General features: G+C 38.3%; 1 protein-coding gene across 2 annotated transcripts in view; it reads left to right on the top strand.

Moving 5' to 3' along the window:
* Kpna3 (karyopherin subunit alpha 3) overlaps nt 1–15471 on the top strand; it is a 91180-nt gene that overhangs the window by 62852 nt on the left and 12857 nt on the right. For both annotated transcript variants that reach the window (XM_029469010.1, XM_021181469.2), the window contains exons 3-10: nt 1360–1449; nt 1624–1653; nt 1751–1803; nt 1936–2031; nt 5956–6041; nt 8209–8295; nt 8640–8809; nt 9922–9966. In XM_029469010.1, coding sequence (XP_029324870.1) covers nt 1360–1449; nt 1624–1653; nt 1751–1803; nt 1936–2031; nt 5956–6041; nt 8209–8295; nt 8640–8809; nt 9922–9966 — 657 coding nt within the window. The remainder of the gene's footprint in view (nt 1–1359; nt 1450–1623; nt 1654–1750; nt 1804–1935; nt 2032–5955; nt 6042–8208; nt 8296–8639; nt 8810–9921; nt 9967–15471) is intronic.

Genomic DNA, 15471 nt, shown 5'->3' with positions numbered 1-15471 from the left:
GAACTCACTCTGTAGCCCAGGCTGGCCTCGAACTCAGAAATCCGCCTGCCTCTGCCTCCCGAGTGCTGGGATTAAAGGCGTGCGCCACCACGCCCGGTTAGTCTGATTTTTAACGAGCAGTGCCAAAGGGATAGGGAGCACACAGAGTTAATTTGTCCTTTATTACTGGTAGTATATTTTGTCAGTTGGCCAGGAATGCCATCTGAAGGCTACATGTATGGCTTAGTAGTAGAGTGTTTGGCTAGCATTTGCAAAGCCCCAGGTTCAGTCCCTGGTAACTGTCTCATAACAAAACAAAAATCAGACAGCGCCATCTACCATTTTCTTGTCACTGTATGTTAGCATGTGAGCATTCTGTGTGAGGCCACTTGGGATTTATAACTATCAGTGGCGTTGCCATCTATGAAATATTGTAGTTTAATATATAACTAGGGTTGGTGATTTGTGTAGTTACTAAGAAAGAATGATGTTATAAAAGTGGGAATGTGCTAATGACTATATAAATATCATTCTGTTTAAATGTGCTGACTTATACACAGAACAAAAGTTGATGGTGTATGCACATGTATGTGCAGTTTTCATTTTTTTAAATCCTAGTTTTGCCATGAATATTGAAGCCTCTTTAATAACTGCTATAATCAAATACATTCACAAATATTGGGCCACAAAATTACATTCAAATTTTAAGTTGAAAGGTTACTTGCTTTTAAATAATAATTGAAACAGCATAGTTAGCATTCTGAACAATTTGAGTGTCATAAAATGGAAGATGGGATGAATTCTTGTTTGTGAAATTCATGTACCAAGAGTTTAATCTGGGCTGACAAGATGGTCAGGTAGTAAGCATACCTGCAGCTACTGGAGCACAAGCCTGACTATCTGGATCTCATAATTGGAGAAGAGAGCCAAATTCCCAAAGTTTTTCTCTGACCTCTTCCATATTTGCCTCATACCCCTAATAGTAAGGATGCTGATGATAGTAGTAGTAGTAGAAGAAGATAAATAAAAGTTTAGTCTGAAATGGTGCTAATTTAAGTGACATTTAATATATTCTTACTCCTCATACCCTCAACTTGGAGTGAGGCATTGCTATGTGTCCTTAAGCTGTTCTTATTGTCTTCTTAATAACCTCAGGCAGCTATTAGCAGTAGGTAGGTAGAAACTGCTTGATCCATGGTCCTGTACCCCAGGTAAACCCTTATAGTGTTGGTCAGAACAGGCGGTGCTTAGTGAACTGGGGGTGGGATGACACAAAAGCAGTGGGGCTAAACCAGGCCATTGTTCATTTTGGCACCAAAGGCAGCTTCATTTTAACAACAGCCTTCATGAGTTCTTAAGCTTTCATTGATTGACTTTCAGAACAAAAGAGACGAACACTTACTGAAAAAGAGAAATGTTCCCCAAGAAGAAAGCTTAGAAGATTCAGATGTTGATGCTGATTTTAAAGCAGTAAGTTGCCTGTGTGTTTATAATGTGCCTCTAAATATTTTTGTTATAAAAAGGGGAGCATTAGTTTAAATTTAAGAAAAAAAATGATAATAGTAATAACAAGGCATGTTAAATCAAGACTAATAAATAGTTTTGTTAATATTCTCTGCTGAACTATCTTTCTTTCTTTTTAAGCAAAATGTAACACTAGAAGCTATATTACAGGTATGTTATTAATTTAATACTGTCATTCTGAAATGTTTTGAAATAGTTTCTTTTTTTTTTTCTTTTAAATGTCTGAAATATACACTTGTTGTTGCAGAATGCCACAAGTGATAATCCCGTAGTCCAGTTGAGTGCTGTGCAGGCAGCAAGGTAAGAGATAGCTGCACCTCCTTGGATGGCACAGCTTGCTGCGCAGAAGTGGGGCAGTGTGCTTTGTTTACGGTCATAGTGTGGGAGACATAGCGATTAATTTTTCTTTTCTTCCTTTTTTTTTTTAAATAGGAAACTATTATCCAGTGACAGAAATCCACCAATTGATGACCTAATAAAATCTGGGATTTTACCAATTCTAGTCAAATGTCTAGAAAGAGATGATAAGTAAGTTTGAATTTGCCTACTCACTTTCTTCAGTTAACTTAAAATTTAAAATAGATAGTTTTACCAAAGGGTTTGATGATGTTTTGCATTTAGGAAGTTTGGATTTGTTTTATTTTTGAGGTGCTGTAGACCAAACTCATCCCTTGAGCATTCAAAGCAGGTTCACTGCACTGAGCTATATATCTTTAGCCCTCTGTTTTTTAAATTGTCTTATATTTCAATGCAGTTTTCTTCCCTTGTGATGGTATTTAAACATCACAAATAGTATTTGAGTCACCATTTGCCTATGAGTCTATATATAGATTAGCCTCATGGCTAGTCAGCATGAATGGTTTCCAGGACCATGTGGCTTGTCCTTACCCTGGGAATAGTCCAGCTGATCACTGACCCTTTGGCAAGTCTTGAATAGCACTCTAGCCGTGGTTAGTTGTCCCATATCAGGTGAGGGCACTCTGCTTATCCAGAAGAGAAGGGAAGTGTGGTCCTCGGCAGCTTGGAGACCTGCTGTCTATACATCCCATTGATGTATAGACATCTCTCAGGGCTGACCATTAAACTCCCTCAGTTTGAATTAACTTGGTTTGGAATCCAAAACTTTTTAAAATGAATACTATTTTTACATCTAGAACATATAGACTGAAATGAAATATTTTGTTGAATGTCCAAGGAATTTTTAGTAGAGTAAGTAAAAATAGTGGTCCATAAGGGGTTGCCAGTGAGGGCTGTGTATTTAAGAATACTTCCCTGGTAGCTGCAATCCTCCCTCTGTCTCTAGGCCTTAACTGTGTCTGTTAGTGCATTCAAGATGACCTCAGCTTTATGGGATGAAAGCAGAGACACTTCCTTTAGGTTAGTTGGACCAAGAGCGAGCCCAGTCTTGAGCTCTCTATTATTCTATCTCTGTCTTCCAGCTGTACACTATGGTCTGTACACTGGCTGGTCTGCCTGTTGTGTGTGTCTCATTTGTCCCTGCTGCCTGTCTGATCTACATGTGTCTGAATGTCTGGATCTGTCCATGTCCTTGAGTCTGTCCCTAACAAAGGGCTTTGCTCTGTATTGATTGAATAGCACAGAACACAGGCATTGGGAAGGGGATGAGGAATTGTCTACAGAAATCTTTCTGCAAAGGAAGAAGTCCCTTTACTTCACCCACCTGACCCAGGCAGACAGCACTGCAAATGCATTACCAGGCCGTAGCTGTAAGGTGTTTCCAGCATTTGTGGTGGATTTTGGTTGTATGAGGTTGTTTTCAGCCTGTGTACACACACACACACACACACACACGAGAGAGAGAGAGAGAGAGAGAGAGAGAGAGAGAGAGAGAGAGAGAGAGAGAGAGAGAGAGAGAGAGAGAGAGAGAGAGAGAGAGAGAGAGAGAGAGAGAGAGACAGAGACAGAGACAGAGAGAGACAGAGACAGAGAAGACAGAGGAGAGAGAGAATGGAAAGGGTATGGAAGAGTATATAACCCAAAATTAAAGCTATACTTTAGTTTTTTAGTTTAGGTTGTAAAAGCTGATTGCGTGGAAAACCAAAGACATGATAAGGTTGGTTATGTTGTTTTCTTAAAGGTAAGTTAAATTTAAATAGGTTGAGTACATAGTTAGTAGGCTAAATACATAGTCTTAAGTGATTTCAGGATATATTAACTTTGCTGTGAGAACTGGAAAATCTTAGTCTCTTTGGCATCAAGAGATATTTTCATTAAAATGCATTTAATGTTTTAAAACCTGCTATATAGTTTCCATATCAGGGAAAAGATAAATTTTATACCAGCTATTTAAAAGATTAATTCCATCTTACATCTACCACTAAGGCTCTTTTGTTTTTGGTTTCCAGTTCTGCTCCTCCCACTCCTGTCTGTTTGTTCCCATCTTTGACATAGATTTGTTGGAGTAGATTTGTCTGCGAAACAAAAAATAGGGCAAAATATAAACAACTTAACAATAATTTTAGAACCATCACCCAAGGTGTGGTATGAATAGAAAATTGCCAGTGCTTTGGGTAACAGCTTCGTGATTTCTCTTGGAAAGCTATGTTAACCGTGTAACAGATCATGTTACACTTAGAGCCGTTTAGACCCTGGTCTAATCTAGACTTGGTATTGACCAGAACACAACTATTGTTTTGAGCCTTAGGCGTTCATCTGTCAAAATTAGGTGGTTGTGAGGAAATGTACATTGTTTGTACAAAATATTCTGTGTTTATTTGCTTCTTCAGCTGTTTTTATATCTTACTTGTTCTTTTCTCACATGACTTTTGAAAGACTTACCTTGGTCCTGCAATTTTATTTTTCGTATCTTTCCATTTTCCTGTCCATGGCCCCCATTTCCAGTATTCTGTAAACACTCCTTAACTGCTTATTTACCCTTCTGACTTCCAGTTTGTGGTAGTACATATCATCTGTCACTTCCTATCTCACCATCCTTTTAATGTCCCTAGCCACCAGTCTGCCTTTCATATCTTCCATTCTCTGCCTTCTGTCAGAATTGATGGTGACAGCTCTTGTCTATTCCATTTTCTGTTTGCTCTTTCTGACGTGGAATGTGCACTTCCCATCTACACTGCTACGATGGCTGATCATTTGTTTCCCTTACTTTCTTCAGTGTTTATATGGACAGGTTTGTCTTATTCCCTGGTTTTCAGCTCACTTTACTTGTTTTGCTGGCTGTCTGCCTCCCTCCTCCAGTGCTTTTTCTGTTATTATATTCTTCCATCTCTCTGTATTACTTCTCTTTAATAGGTCTCTCCTATACCAGTCTGTAACAACCCTTTTATCCATTTTACATGACACTGACTCTTGACTGCAAACTCTACCTTCCCACCCCCCTTCTGGGTCCTCATACAGGATGGGCAGGTAGTCCACACTGGACTCTGTCGCCTGCCGTTGCTTTTGCTTTTGAGATGTGGGCTTACTCACTGACCTGGGTGGACCATTCTGAATTTGCTCTGTAGTTCAGGCCATCCTTTGCTTTCTTTGTATCAAAAAATTTTACCCTTTTTTTCCCCATTATTTTTCCTTTTTTCTGTCTGTCTTTTTCTCTTTTGTTCTACCCTACCTCCCACCCCCTCTTTTCTGGAGACAGGGTTCTTATTGTATATCCCTGGCTGACCTAGAATTCACTATTGTAGACTATACTAGCCTCCACCTCATAAAGATCCACCTGCCAAAGGCTGGGGTTAAAAGTGTGTTATTACACCTGGCTTTACTCCCCTTCTCAATAGAATAAATTCTAAGGTCTGCAGCTTAGAGTTTGAGATAGACTGTGCATCTGCCCTCCAGCACTTACGTGCACATTTCATTCTGTACACCCTTAACTTTCTTATTCTCTGTCTTACCGTACATACATCATTCCACCTCTGATAGATTTAATGTAGATTGCCATGGCCTGCCTTTTAAAATCCAATTTAGGAAAGCAAATTAAATTTGCTTTTTACTTTTTTGTGTTAGATCTTCCATGACTGACTCAAATTATGATGCTTTATCTGAGGAATTATGCAGGCCTGTAATGAAACAGTTTGTAATATATAGCCCAGATGGTGTAGTGGACTCTGGTGGGTCCCAGTTTTAAAACTAGTCTGGAGTCTGCAGCTGGGATTAAAGTGAGACTGTAAGGGCTTTGGCTCTACAGTTATAGTGGGTTACTCTGGAAGTGGAAGGAATATTCAGAACATAAGTCATCGTTTGTTCAGTAGAGGTCTATGGGCAATGACAAGTCCAGAGGTGTGTTTGTCTTATTGCTGCACCTCTCAGTGGATGTAAAGAAGGCAGTTGTAGTGACTGGCTTTGAGGAGCAGTCAGATGGGGTAGATGCGTGCAGCTGGTGGTGGGTATAGATAGCAAAGTGAAATCCAAGGACCAAGAAAGGAAGTACAGTGGTGGTTTCATGTCTGAAAAGATTCTCTTTTTTCTTTTTTTTAACAGTCCTTCATTACAGTTTGAAGCTGCTTGGGCACTAACTAATATAGCATCAGGAACTTCTGCACAGACTCAAGCTGTTGTACAGTCTAGTAAGTCAAACCTTTTTCTTAAAAATTATTACAATAGCTTTTATACTAAAAACTGAATTTTACCTTAGAATATTTTGAAGTGAGTATAAATTTTTGTGTTACTTTAATTATTTTTTAAAATCTTTTCCATATTATTAAACTGTTACAAAATAATTGTAATTTTGGATCAAAAAAGAGAATAGACTTTTTATGTTTCTGGGTAGAGACTATATCCTAGTAATAGGACTTGAAATACCTTGTTTTTAATACTTTTTAAGTATGCCGAGTAGGGTAGGCCTTTCATGTTAAAACATATAGTTGTTTTGCAGTAGGGCTTGGTGGGGGTGGAGGGGGGCGCAGGGGGAGGTCTTGCTGTGTAACCAGATCTGGTCTTAGAGCTAGCTTTCTGTGTAGTTACAACCTGACCATAAACTCAGGGTATTATACCCTTTTCAGCATCCTGAGTGCTGGCCATACAGGTGTGATTTACACCTGCCTCAGTCCTTACTTTTTAGCCTTGGCTGATCTGAAACTTTTTATATAAACCAGTCTGGCCTTAAACTCACAGAGATCAGCCTGCCTCTGCCTTCTAAGTGCTGGGATTAAAGGTGTGTGCCCCACATCTTGCTCATTTCAAGTAAGTTACTATAATTTTGTGGCTGAAGTTACTACAGCTCTTAAAAACTTTTCCAACTTGGTGTTGTAGTAGTGAACTTTTTTTTTTTTTTTTTTTGGTTTTTCGGTTTTTTGGGGCAAGGTTTCTCTGTATAGCCCTGGCTGTCCTGGAACTCACTCTGTAGACCAGGCTGGCCTTGAACTCAGAAATCCGCCTGTCTCTGCCTCCCAAGTGGTGGGATTAAAGTTAAATATATATATATATCACTTTATTTTCATTGTTTCCATTTTAAACTGAATTTATCAGTGGTGAAAATAATGCCTTGAATATTAGTTTTTTAAAAAGTTTTGCTGGAGTTGACCCCGTGTCTCCAGTTCTATTCCTAGATGAAGTGGGAGAGAAAGCGTGTGTAAGATGTTCATAGAGTATCCAATCATAGTTTCTCAGAAGTTCACTATTAATGTGTTAATAAAATGTATGGAACTGAATTATTTAACAATCTAGAAGAATAAAGCAATAATACCTGTGAAATAGATGAACTTGAAAGTTATGAAAGTGAAGGAAGACAGATATTTAAAAAAAAAAACCCACATGCAGTGGGATTTCATTTCTCTGAAATGTCCAGACTAGACAAGTCCATGCATAGGAAAGGCAAGCTTTCTAATGATAGCCTGGGTTTGGGGAAGTGAGTAACGGAAGAGTAAATGGATGTGGATTACTAGAGGTAGGGGAGCTCTCTGCAGTTGATGACCATGGAAAGCTGGATTGTTAACAGTGACTGTCGTGACTTACAGTGATTACATTCTGGTAAAGTATGAATTACTTGTAATAAAAAGACGGAGTTAAGTATCTAGTATACAGGTAAAGCTAAATAATCAAGAGCTAACACAGAGTAGAAGTAGAAAGAGTGAACTTATGCTGAAGGGGGTATAAGGTATAACAGAGTATGAAAGTTAGAGGCTAAGGGAAATGGCTCCACAGTTAAGGCTGCTTTTCCGGGAGACACCAGTTCCATTCCCAGTATACACATGGTAGCTTGAGGCCATTTCTAACTGTAGTTTTAGGAAACTAGACACCCTCTTCTGTCTTCCACAGGCACTTGTGATGCACAGACATACACATGTAGGCAAAACATCCATACATATAAGAAAATAAAGATAGAATACTAAATACAATTGCTTTGAATTGTTTGGTAAATCTGATTTAATTGGTTCTGGTTAACCCTGTCTTAGACATTAGAATTACATTGAAAGTAAGTATTATTCTTTAAGAATACATGTTTGGGATAAGAATTTTTTAAAAATAATTACAGGGAAGATTTTATGTTCTTTTTTTTTCTTATGTTAATGGCATAGTAGCATGCTTAGGTTCTGTTTGATGCTATATTGCTCAAGTATTACCAAGTTAAAAGTACTGATACTACTTATTTTTTACATATCCATGCCAAATTTGTGCAGGGAACTGTAATTGGGCAATTGTAGTGTGTGTCTGACTCTTGGATATTTTATTAGTTTACTTGAGTTGGAATTTGTAGCTACATTAGATAACCTAGTTTTCCTTACATGCATACAGATGCAGTACCACTTTTTCTGCGACTCCTCCATTCCCCACATCAGAATGTTTGTGAACAAGCGGTGTGGGCTTTGGGAAACATTATAGGTAAGTTGAACTTAGGTTTGAAAGGCTTTAGTTGACAATCTTAACTTTTTTCCCACATTGGCATAGCCATTACACACTATGTTTCCTCTGAATTTTATGAGTTGACTGTGTTCATAAACTTCTAAGGTAGCACTTAAGTGTAAAAGGCACAAAAGGATATATCATTTGTGTCAATAGTGGTTAAATTTGTGTTCCCCAAATCAAAATCATGGGAGGCAATGCTTGATGTCTGACTGGTGAGGAAACATAGGGCATCAGTGTCCCAACATGAGCCATTGCACACATTTCAGACTTTCTCATCCTGACTGTGATTTTTTTTTTAAATACAATTTTCATTTCTGTAGGTGATGGTCCTCAATGTAGAGATTATGTCATATCACTGGGAGTTGTCAAACCTCTTCTGTCCTTCATCAATCCCTCCATTCCCATCACCTTCCTTCGGAACGTCACATGGGTCATTGTCAATCTCTGCAGGAATAAAGACCCCCCACCGCCTATGGAGACAGTTCAGGAGGTAAATGCAGAATTGTAAGGCGAGATGGTTTGTTTCCCTGTTTATGCTTTAGGTATTCTTTCTTGGGGGTGTACAGGGAGGTGGGGTGGTTCGAGACAGGGTTTCTCTGTGTAGCCCTGGCTGGCCTTGAACTCAGAAATCCACCTGCCTCTACCTCCCAAGTACTGGGACTAAAGGCTGCGCCACCACTACCCAGCTGCTTTAGGTATTCTTGTACAGGGAATATAATGAACATATTCTGATTTTGTTTAAAGTATGAAGGTACTTCTGTTTTGAAGTATAACACACCATATGTCAAAGTTGAGTGTTGTTCAGTAATAAAAGGAATGTCTGTCCATTCTAATGCTTATTTTTTAATGATGTTTCATGAAGAGAAAAAATTTCATAAAAGGGAAGAAGCCAGTTTTGTGATACTGCCTTATAGATTTCTTTTGCTAAGAAATATGCAAATAATTTGAGTAACTGCATTCAGCCCATTGATTTCTGACAAAATTGATGTTCTTGGAAATGTGGTATATGTTAAATTTTTAAAAATCCTGTAAACCCTTTCTTTACTTGTGTCTAGAGTGAGTAAATCTGTGTCCTGATCCAGTGTTTGCACCTTCTGTTACCATACTGATCATATGGGTCCCTAGGAGGCATTCTCATTTGCTGTATATTTGTGGAAGGTCTCTTAGGTCTGAGGGTCAACAAGCCTCTTACCTTGTACTGGTTGTAATTTTCTTGACTAGAGCTATTTCACTCAAGCAGCTTATTGAATACAAATTTAGATGATGATAACTCTGAATAGTAATTTCTCTGAACTATCCACAATGTGTGCTTGTCGCTGGCATCTCCATTCTCCTTACCCGACATTATGTCATAAAGGATGTTTCTGGAAGTAATTTAGTTTCTCTTAAGGAGTATTAGTCCCTGTCAGATTTATTTAGCTCTTTTAATTAGACATTTGAAATAAATATGCTTTTTGGTTTTTCAGATTGAGTTTATTAATTTTTATGCTTCTTAAAAGTATTCAGACATGTTCACATTGTGTTTTAAGTAATTCTTTCTGTGTCATAGTTTGTGTTTACAAGGACATGTCATCAACTCTAGTGTTCATCTTCTTTCCTCAGATTTTGCCAGCTCTGTGTGTGCTCATCTACCACACGGACATAAATGTGAGTAACGTGGTGTCAATGTGGGAGCTGACTCTTAAATGAGTGCTAGAGTATATTTTCTCTTTGTCTGAGTGTGTGTGTGTGTGTGTGTGTGTGTGTGTGTGTGTGTGCGCGCGCACACGTCTGTACAGGGAGGCGGGGTTGGAGAAGCAGAGTAAGTTTAAATCAGATTGGTGTAATTTCTGGTTTTAATCTTTTTGTCAGTGGAGACGCTGATTTCTTGATCCTTGGTTGATTAAGGACAGCAGTTTCTCTGTGATCTTACTTTCTCAAATTTCTATTCAAGTAATTTTTTGAGGGTTTTCTCTGCCCCACTTTTGCCCATTCTGTTCCCAAGAAAATGATAGAGCTGGACAGATTCTGAGCTATAGCAGCCCTTGCACGTTGTTCAGACCCACCCGAAAGCCCCGTTTCTTACCACATGAGTGTCAGGGCAAACTTCTCTTGGCTATGTGTTCCCTCTCTCTTTTGTTCCTTTTCCTTGTGGTCCCTACCTGACTTCCCTTACTCAATCTCAAGTCTCACCCTCCTCTCTTTTCTGTCCAGGCTCAGGCTCAAGCATATTATTAACAAATGAGCGGAGCATTCTTTTTTTTTTTTTTTTAATGTGTAAGTACACTATACCAGTGTTCAGGCACACCAGAAGAGGGCACTGGATCCCATTACAGATGGTTGTGAACCACCATGTGGTTGCTGGGAATTGAACTCAGGAAGAGTAGTCAGTGCTCTTAACTCCTGAGCCATCTCTCTAGCCTCATTGTGGGACATTCTTTACAGCACTTTGGTCAGTGCAATGCCCATGTCCAGATTACAGCCTGATCAGTATATGAATACATAGCACACAAGACCAACCCCAACAAGTTTCAGTCACCTATAGTCATCTACAGTCTTATAATATTAAATGAAAAATGTCAATAAGTTACCAATGTTTTAAATAATTTTATAGTATATGGCTCTAATTGCTCTATTTTATCAATTATTATTAATGTTTTAATCTGCCTAATTTATAAATTGAACTATCACAGATATCTGTGTATAAGAAAACACTATAGCCATGCTGGGTAGCACATGCCTTTAATCTCAGCACTTAGGAGACAGACATAGGTGGATCTCTGAGTTTGAGACCAGCTTAGTCTACAGAGGACAGCCAGGGCGACACAGAGAAACCCTGTCTTGAACCCCCCCCCCCAATACCACAAACAAACAAACACACATATATACTGTCTTAGGCATTTGTGTAGGGTCTTAGAACTTGCCCCAAGTTTGAGGGAACTGTTATAGTGTTTTTAAAAGTATTAATTTTTACAAATGATAAATTTTTATAAGCCACTATGACCAAACAATGAATAATTGCCATGATAGAATTGAAGCCAAACCCATGCCCTATGTCATGGTCTCACAAACACACAATGTGATGTGAGCATATGATAGAGAAGTAACCACAGCGCTGACCATGGAAGCACATAGAATTTTATTTGGCAAATTAAAAAAAAATTACACAGCCAGAGCTACCCAGAAAAACCCTGCCTCAAACACCACACCAAACCAATCTAACCAAACGTGCAAAATATCAACAAGGAGGTAATATTTGAAATGAATATTATAAAAGCCACGAGTGTTGGTATGCACCTGTAATCATAGCACTTGGGAGTCAGGGGAGAAAGAACAGGAGTTCAAGGCCAGCTTGAGTTATTTGAGAGTGTGTTTCAAAACAAAACGTTAATAAAACCAAACCAAACCAAAACAAAAACCAACTGTTGCATTGTAAGTAGAAGGAAAGGTGTCAGGAACAGTCAGGGTGTTGTCTGTCTTTGGTTTAAAATATGTGGGACACTCACTGTCTTATGCACATATGTCAACACTTAGTTATAAAACGTCTACAAGCCAGTATTTGTGTCTGAAGTCATAGAGCTGTTTTGAATGGTTTCCTTGCCTGTTGAGCATCATTTGAGGAACACTAGGAAGTGTATTGGAATCTTGAGTATGTGGAGGTTTTAGAGAGTACAAGTACGTAGTAACTCAAAAGCTGGATATGGACTTTATTCTGCAATCTTGTCTTCTGTGTTGAAAAACTTTGGGGTTTTGCCTGGTGATAAGTGAGGCCTATAGAAGGTTTTTGGATAGATAAGTGATTAGATACATTTATATGTGTAGCACATGAGAATTGATATTTGTAACAGACTGCTGAGAAAATGTATGACTTGTAGTGGGGAAGTTTTATATAAGCAGAGCTATTTTCTTTCTATAATAGGCTTGAAGCATGGACAGTAAGTAGTAATAAGAACAGCTAAGGAGGAGCTGGAGCAATGGCTCAGGGGTTAAGAGCACTGACTGCTCTTCCAGAGGTTCTGAGTTCAATTCCCAGCAACCACATGGTGGCTCACAACCATCTGTCATGGGATCTGATGCCCTCTTCTGGTGTGTCTGAAGACAGCTACAGTGTTCTCATATAAAACAAATAATTAAATCTTAAAAAAAAAAAAAAAAAAAGCTAAGGAAAGAGATGTGACTAGAATTTGGAACTTGTTTTGTGGCAATATTTTCCAGCATAGATTCAGGAATTACAGACTATGAGGGACTGTTGTAAACATGGACACTGTATAAGATTCCACAGGCAAAGCTGTATTTCAGAAAAAGTGCTAACATTCAGCCCTAAGGAATTTCTTGTTGCGGCTTTGGAAGCAAAGGATGCAGAATCAGCAAAGCAGTTTAAGGAGGTATAATGCAGTTAGGTCACAGACCTGCTAACTGCCAACCCCTCTCCTGAAATCTGGTCACACCCCTCTGTTGTTCTCCCTTACAACAAAGAACTAAGCGGTACCTGGTATGTCTCAAGCCTAGTCAGGGAAAGCCAGCCCTTACCTACTGCCCCAGTAGAAAGTTGATAAGAAAGCACTCTGTTGTCTTACCACCCCTTCTCTAGCAGCTGCAAGATAACTTCATGGTTCTACGTACTACCTGCCTAAGTGTAGATCCTACCACACTGACTCACATGATGGCTAATCTGCCCACCCCTCAGGCATCCTTAAAAGAATCAGAAAATCACTTTGTTCTGAGGATTTTTTTTAAGGCTCTTTGCTTTGGGACCTCTGTCATAGTTTATGTGTCCTTTAACTCTGCTCCTGAGGCTCCTATGGGAATTTAAGTGGGTGACTTCTTTGTTGAAGGTCCCACCATGCTGCTTGCCTATGCACAGTCTCTTCTAATGCTTTTCTATTTCAAGGCCAGCCCATCTCCCAGCTCCATTTGTGGTTGTGAGGCTTTCTTGCTGTCTCTTTCCTAACTAGTAAAACTTCATTCTGAAGGATATTCTTATGCCAGCTCCTCTTGAAACATAAAATTTAAATTGGATAAAATGGACATATTGTAGATCTTACAGAGCCTTGGATAAAATATTAAGAGTCACATAGCCTCTTGTTGATAGCAAAGTTAGGAATAAGTAGTTAAAATTGTATTCTGTATTCATAACTCACACTCGGTAAGGAATGTACAGATTTTAAGGGGATTGTACAGTTGAGAATGCAGGTTGATGGTAAATTTTTGGTAGGAGAAAATTAGCTAGTGTTGAGAAAATAAGAAAGTGACAAGATATGCTTAGATTGATATGTATGGTAAGAGATAATAAATCAGGACTAGCAGCTTTCTACCTTGAATTTTAGGATGCATATGGTCACACACACATCAGTAGGAAGAGGCACAAGACAGCAGTCCTAAAGATGTGTGCAATGACAACCATTGAGAATAAGGGAGGACAGACAGGGGCTTATGGGAAATAACTCCGAGGTGGTCTGTTGAGAGTCACTAAAAACCAAACTTAACCTGCTGTTGAGGATCACAGGAGAACTAGAGGGTCAGTTTGTGTGTCTTCTTTGTGGTGTTGCTGACAATTAATTTGCAAGTGTAATTTTAGAGTATCTGACTTTCTTGCCTGTTTTTAATGTGTTCATGGACTATTCAGTGTCACATAACATCTGGTACCAACCTAGCCTACTTGATCAGTTTTAGCATATAGGCTTATATGCTGAGACTTGATATTTAGTGACAAGTGACTTGGGGATGTCGAAGACCACTCACGTGATGATTAGTAGAATGACTCATGATTCAGTCTGTTTACACTTGTCTTTACTCACATCTAAGGGCACAGGTTAGAAACACCAGGGTGTACAGTTCAATTTATATTATAAGTCTATAGTTGCTGTTTCTTTTTGTTGATTTGTTCTCTTTCCTAATTGCTGAGCATTGGTTATAATACCAACACTGTAGGTAAAAGGAGGTAAAAGGAGGAGGGTCAAGAATTTACAGCCAGCCTCAGCTACATAACACCATGTCTAAAAGATAGCAATGTAACAAACTTCTTATACTGTTAGTTTTGGGGATATTTTTTTCTTGTATATTATCTATTTTATAATGGCAATTAAAGGATTGTTTGGTGAATAGATGTTTGTAACTCTTAGAGTTTTATTAATTTAATGTTATAAAGTGGCTTTTGCATCAAGTTTTAGCTAAATTCTACTGTTCTCGTAACATTTTTTTTTTAACTTACTATTTTCTACTTTCTTTGGTATAGGTAGTAGGTATACCTTTACTTTTATTTCTAGTTTTCTATTATTACTTTATTTTAGATATAGCTCATGTAAGTTGTAGGGTTTGTTTTCATTTAGAAAATTAATTGAAGACTCTGGTAGGGAAATTTTTGCACAGTGGTAAAGTGTCTGCCCTGTGTTCAACCCCTAATAAAACAAAGTGTTTTAAATTTTAACTCTGATCATTTTATATAATATTTATATGCTTTGTTCTAGTAGTCACCTGTGTGCTGATCAGTGAACTTAGTCTTTTTTGCTTGATCTCTATTTTTGCATTGGTCATTTGCACATTCAGGGGCATTTCCCACTAACTCTACTATGGTTTTTTGGTTTTTTTTGTTTTGTAGTAAATGATTAAAGTATTTTATTTGTTTGCAGCTAAGCTTGTTAATATAATGAAAATATATAAAGAATAATGTTAGGGTTTTCAGTTAGAAATAGGAATAAGGAATCTTAAAATGTGAATTCCCCAGAAATGTCTACAAGTCAACTGATCTCAACAGTTGTCTCTGAATATCACCTTGCTTTGGAAGGTATTGGCAAACATTTGAGTTAAAACTCAAGAGTTTTCCAAAATAATGCTGTAATTAATGAAAGTATTCTATATTCACACCAGAACAATTTTCATAAAACTTTTCTTTCCAAAATAATAGTAAAGGAAGCAAGGCATTTTGTTAAATGTAGTCCTGAACAAGGCACAGTAAAAATAAATGTATGCTTAACTCCCACCTCCTCAAAACAGAGGCTGCTTTCTGTTCACAGCCTTAGGACAAGGCAAAGAACAGTCAATGTGCAACTTCAGCTACAGGGTTGCCAAAACCAAGCTCTTAAAAGTTGAGCACAGACACCTTAGGGAGGCTCTAGGGAACCTGGACAGATAATCTAGGTTAAAAGTTGAGCACAGACACCTTAGGGAGGCTCT

This window comes from Mus caroli, chromosome 14 (assembly GCF_900094665.2).
Source record: "Mus caroli chromosome 14, CAROLI_EIJ_v1.1, whole genome shotgun sequence".
NCBI lineage: Eukaryota > Metazoa > Chordata > Mammalia > Rodentia > Muridae > Mus > Mus caroli.
The sequence above is the reverse complement of the archived record's forward strand: the minus strand, read 5'-3'. Positions and strand labels throughout refer to the sequence as shown.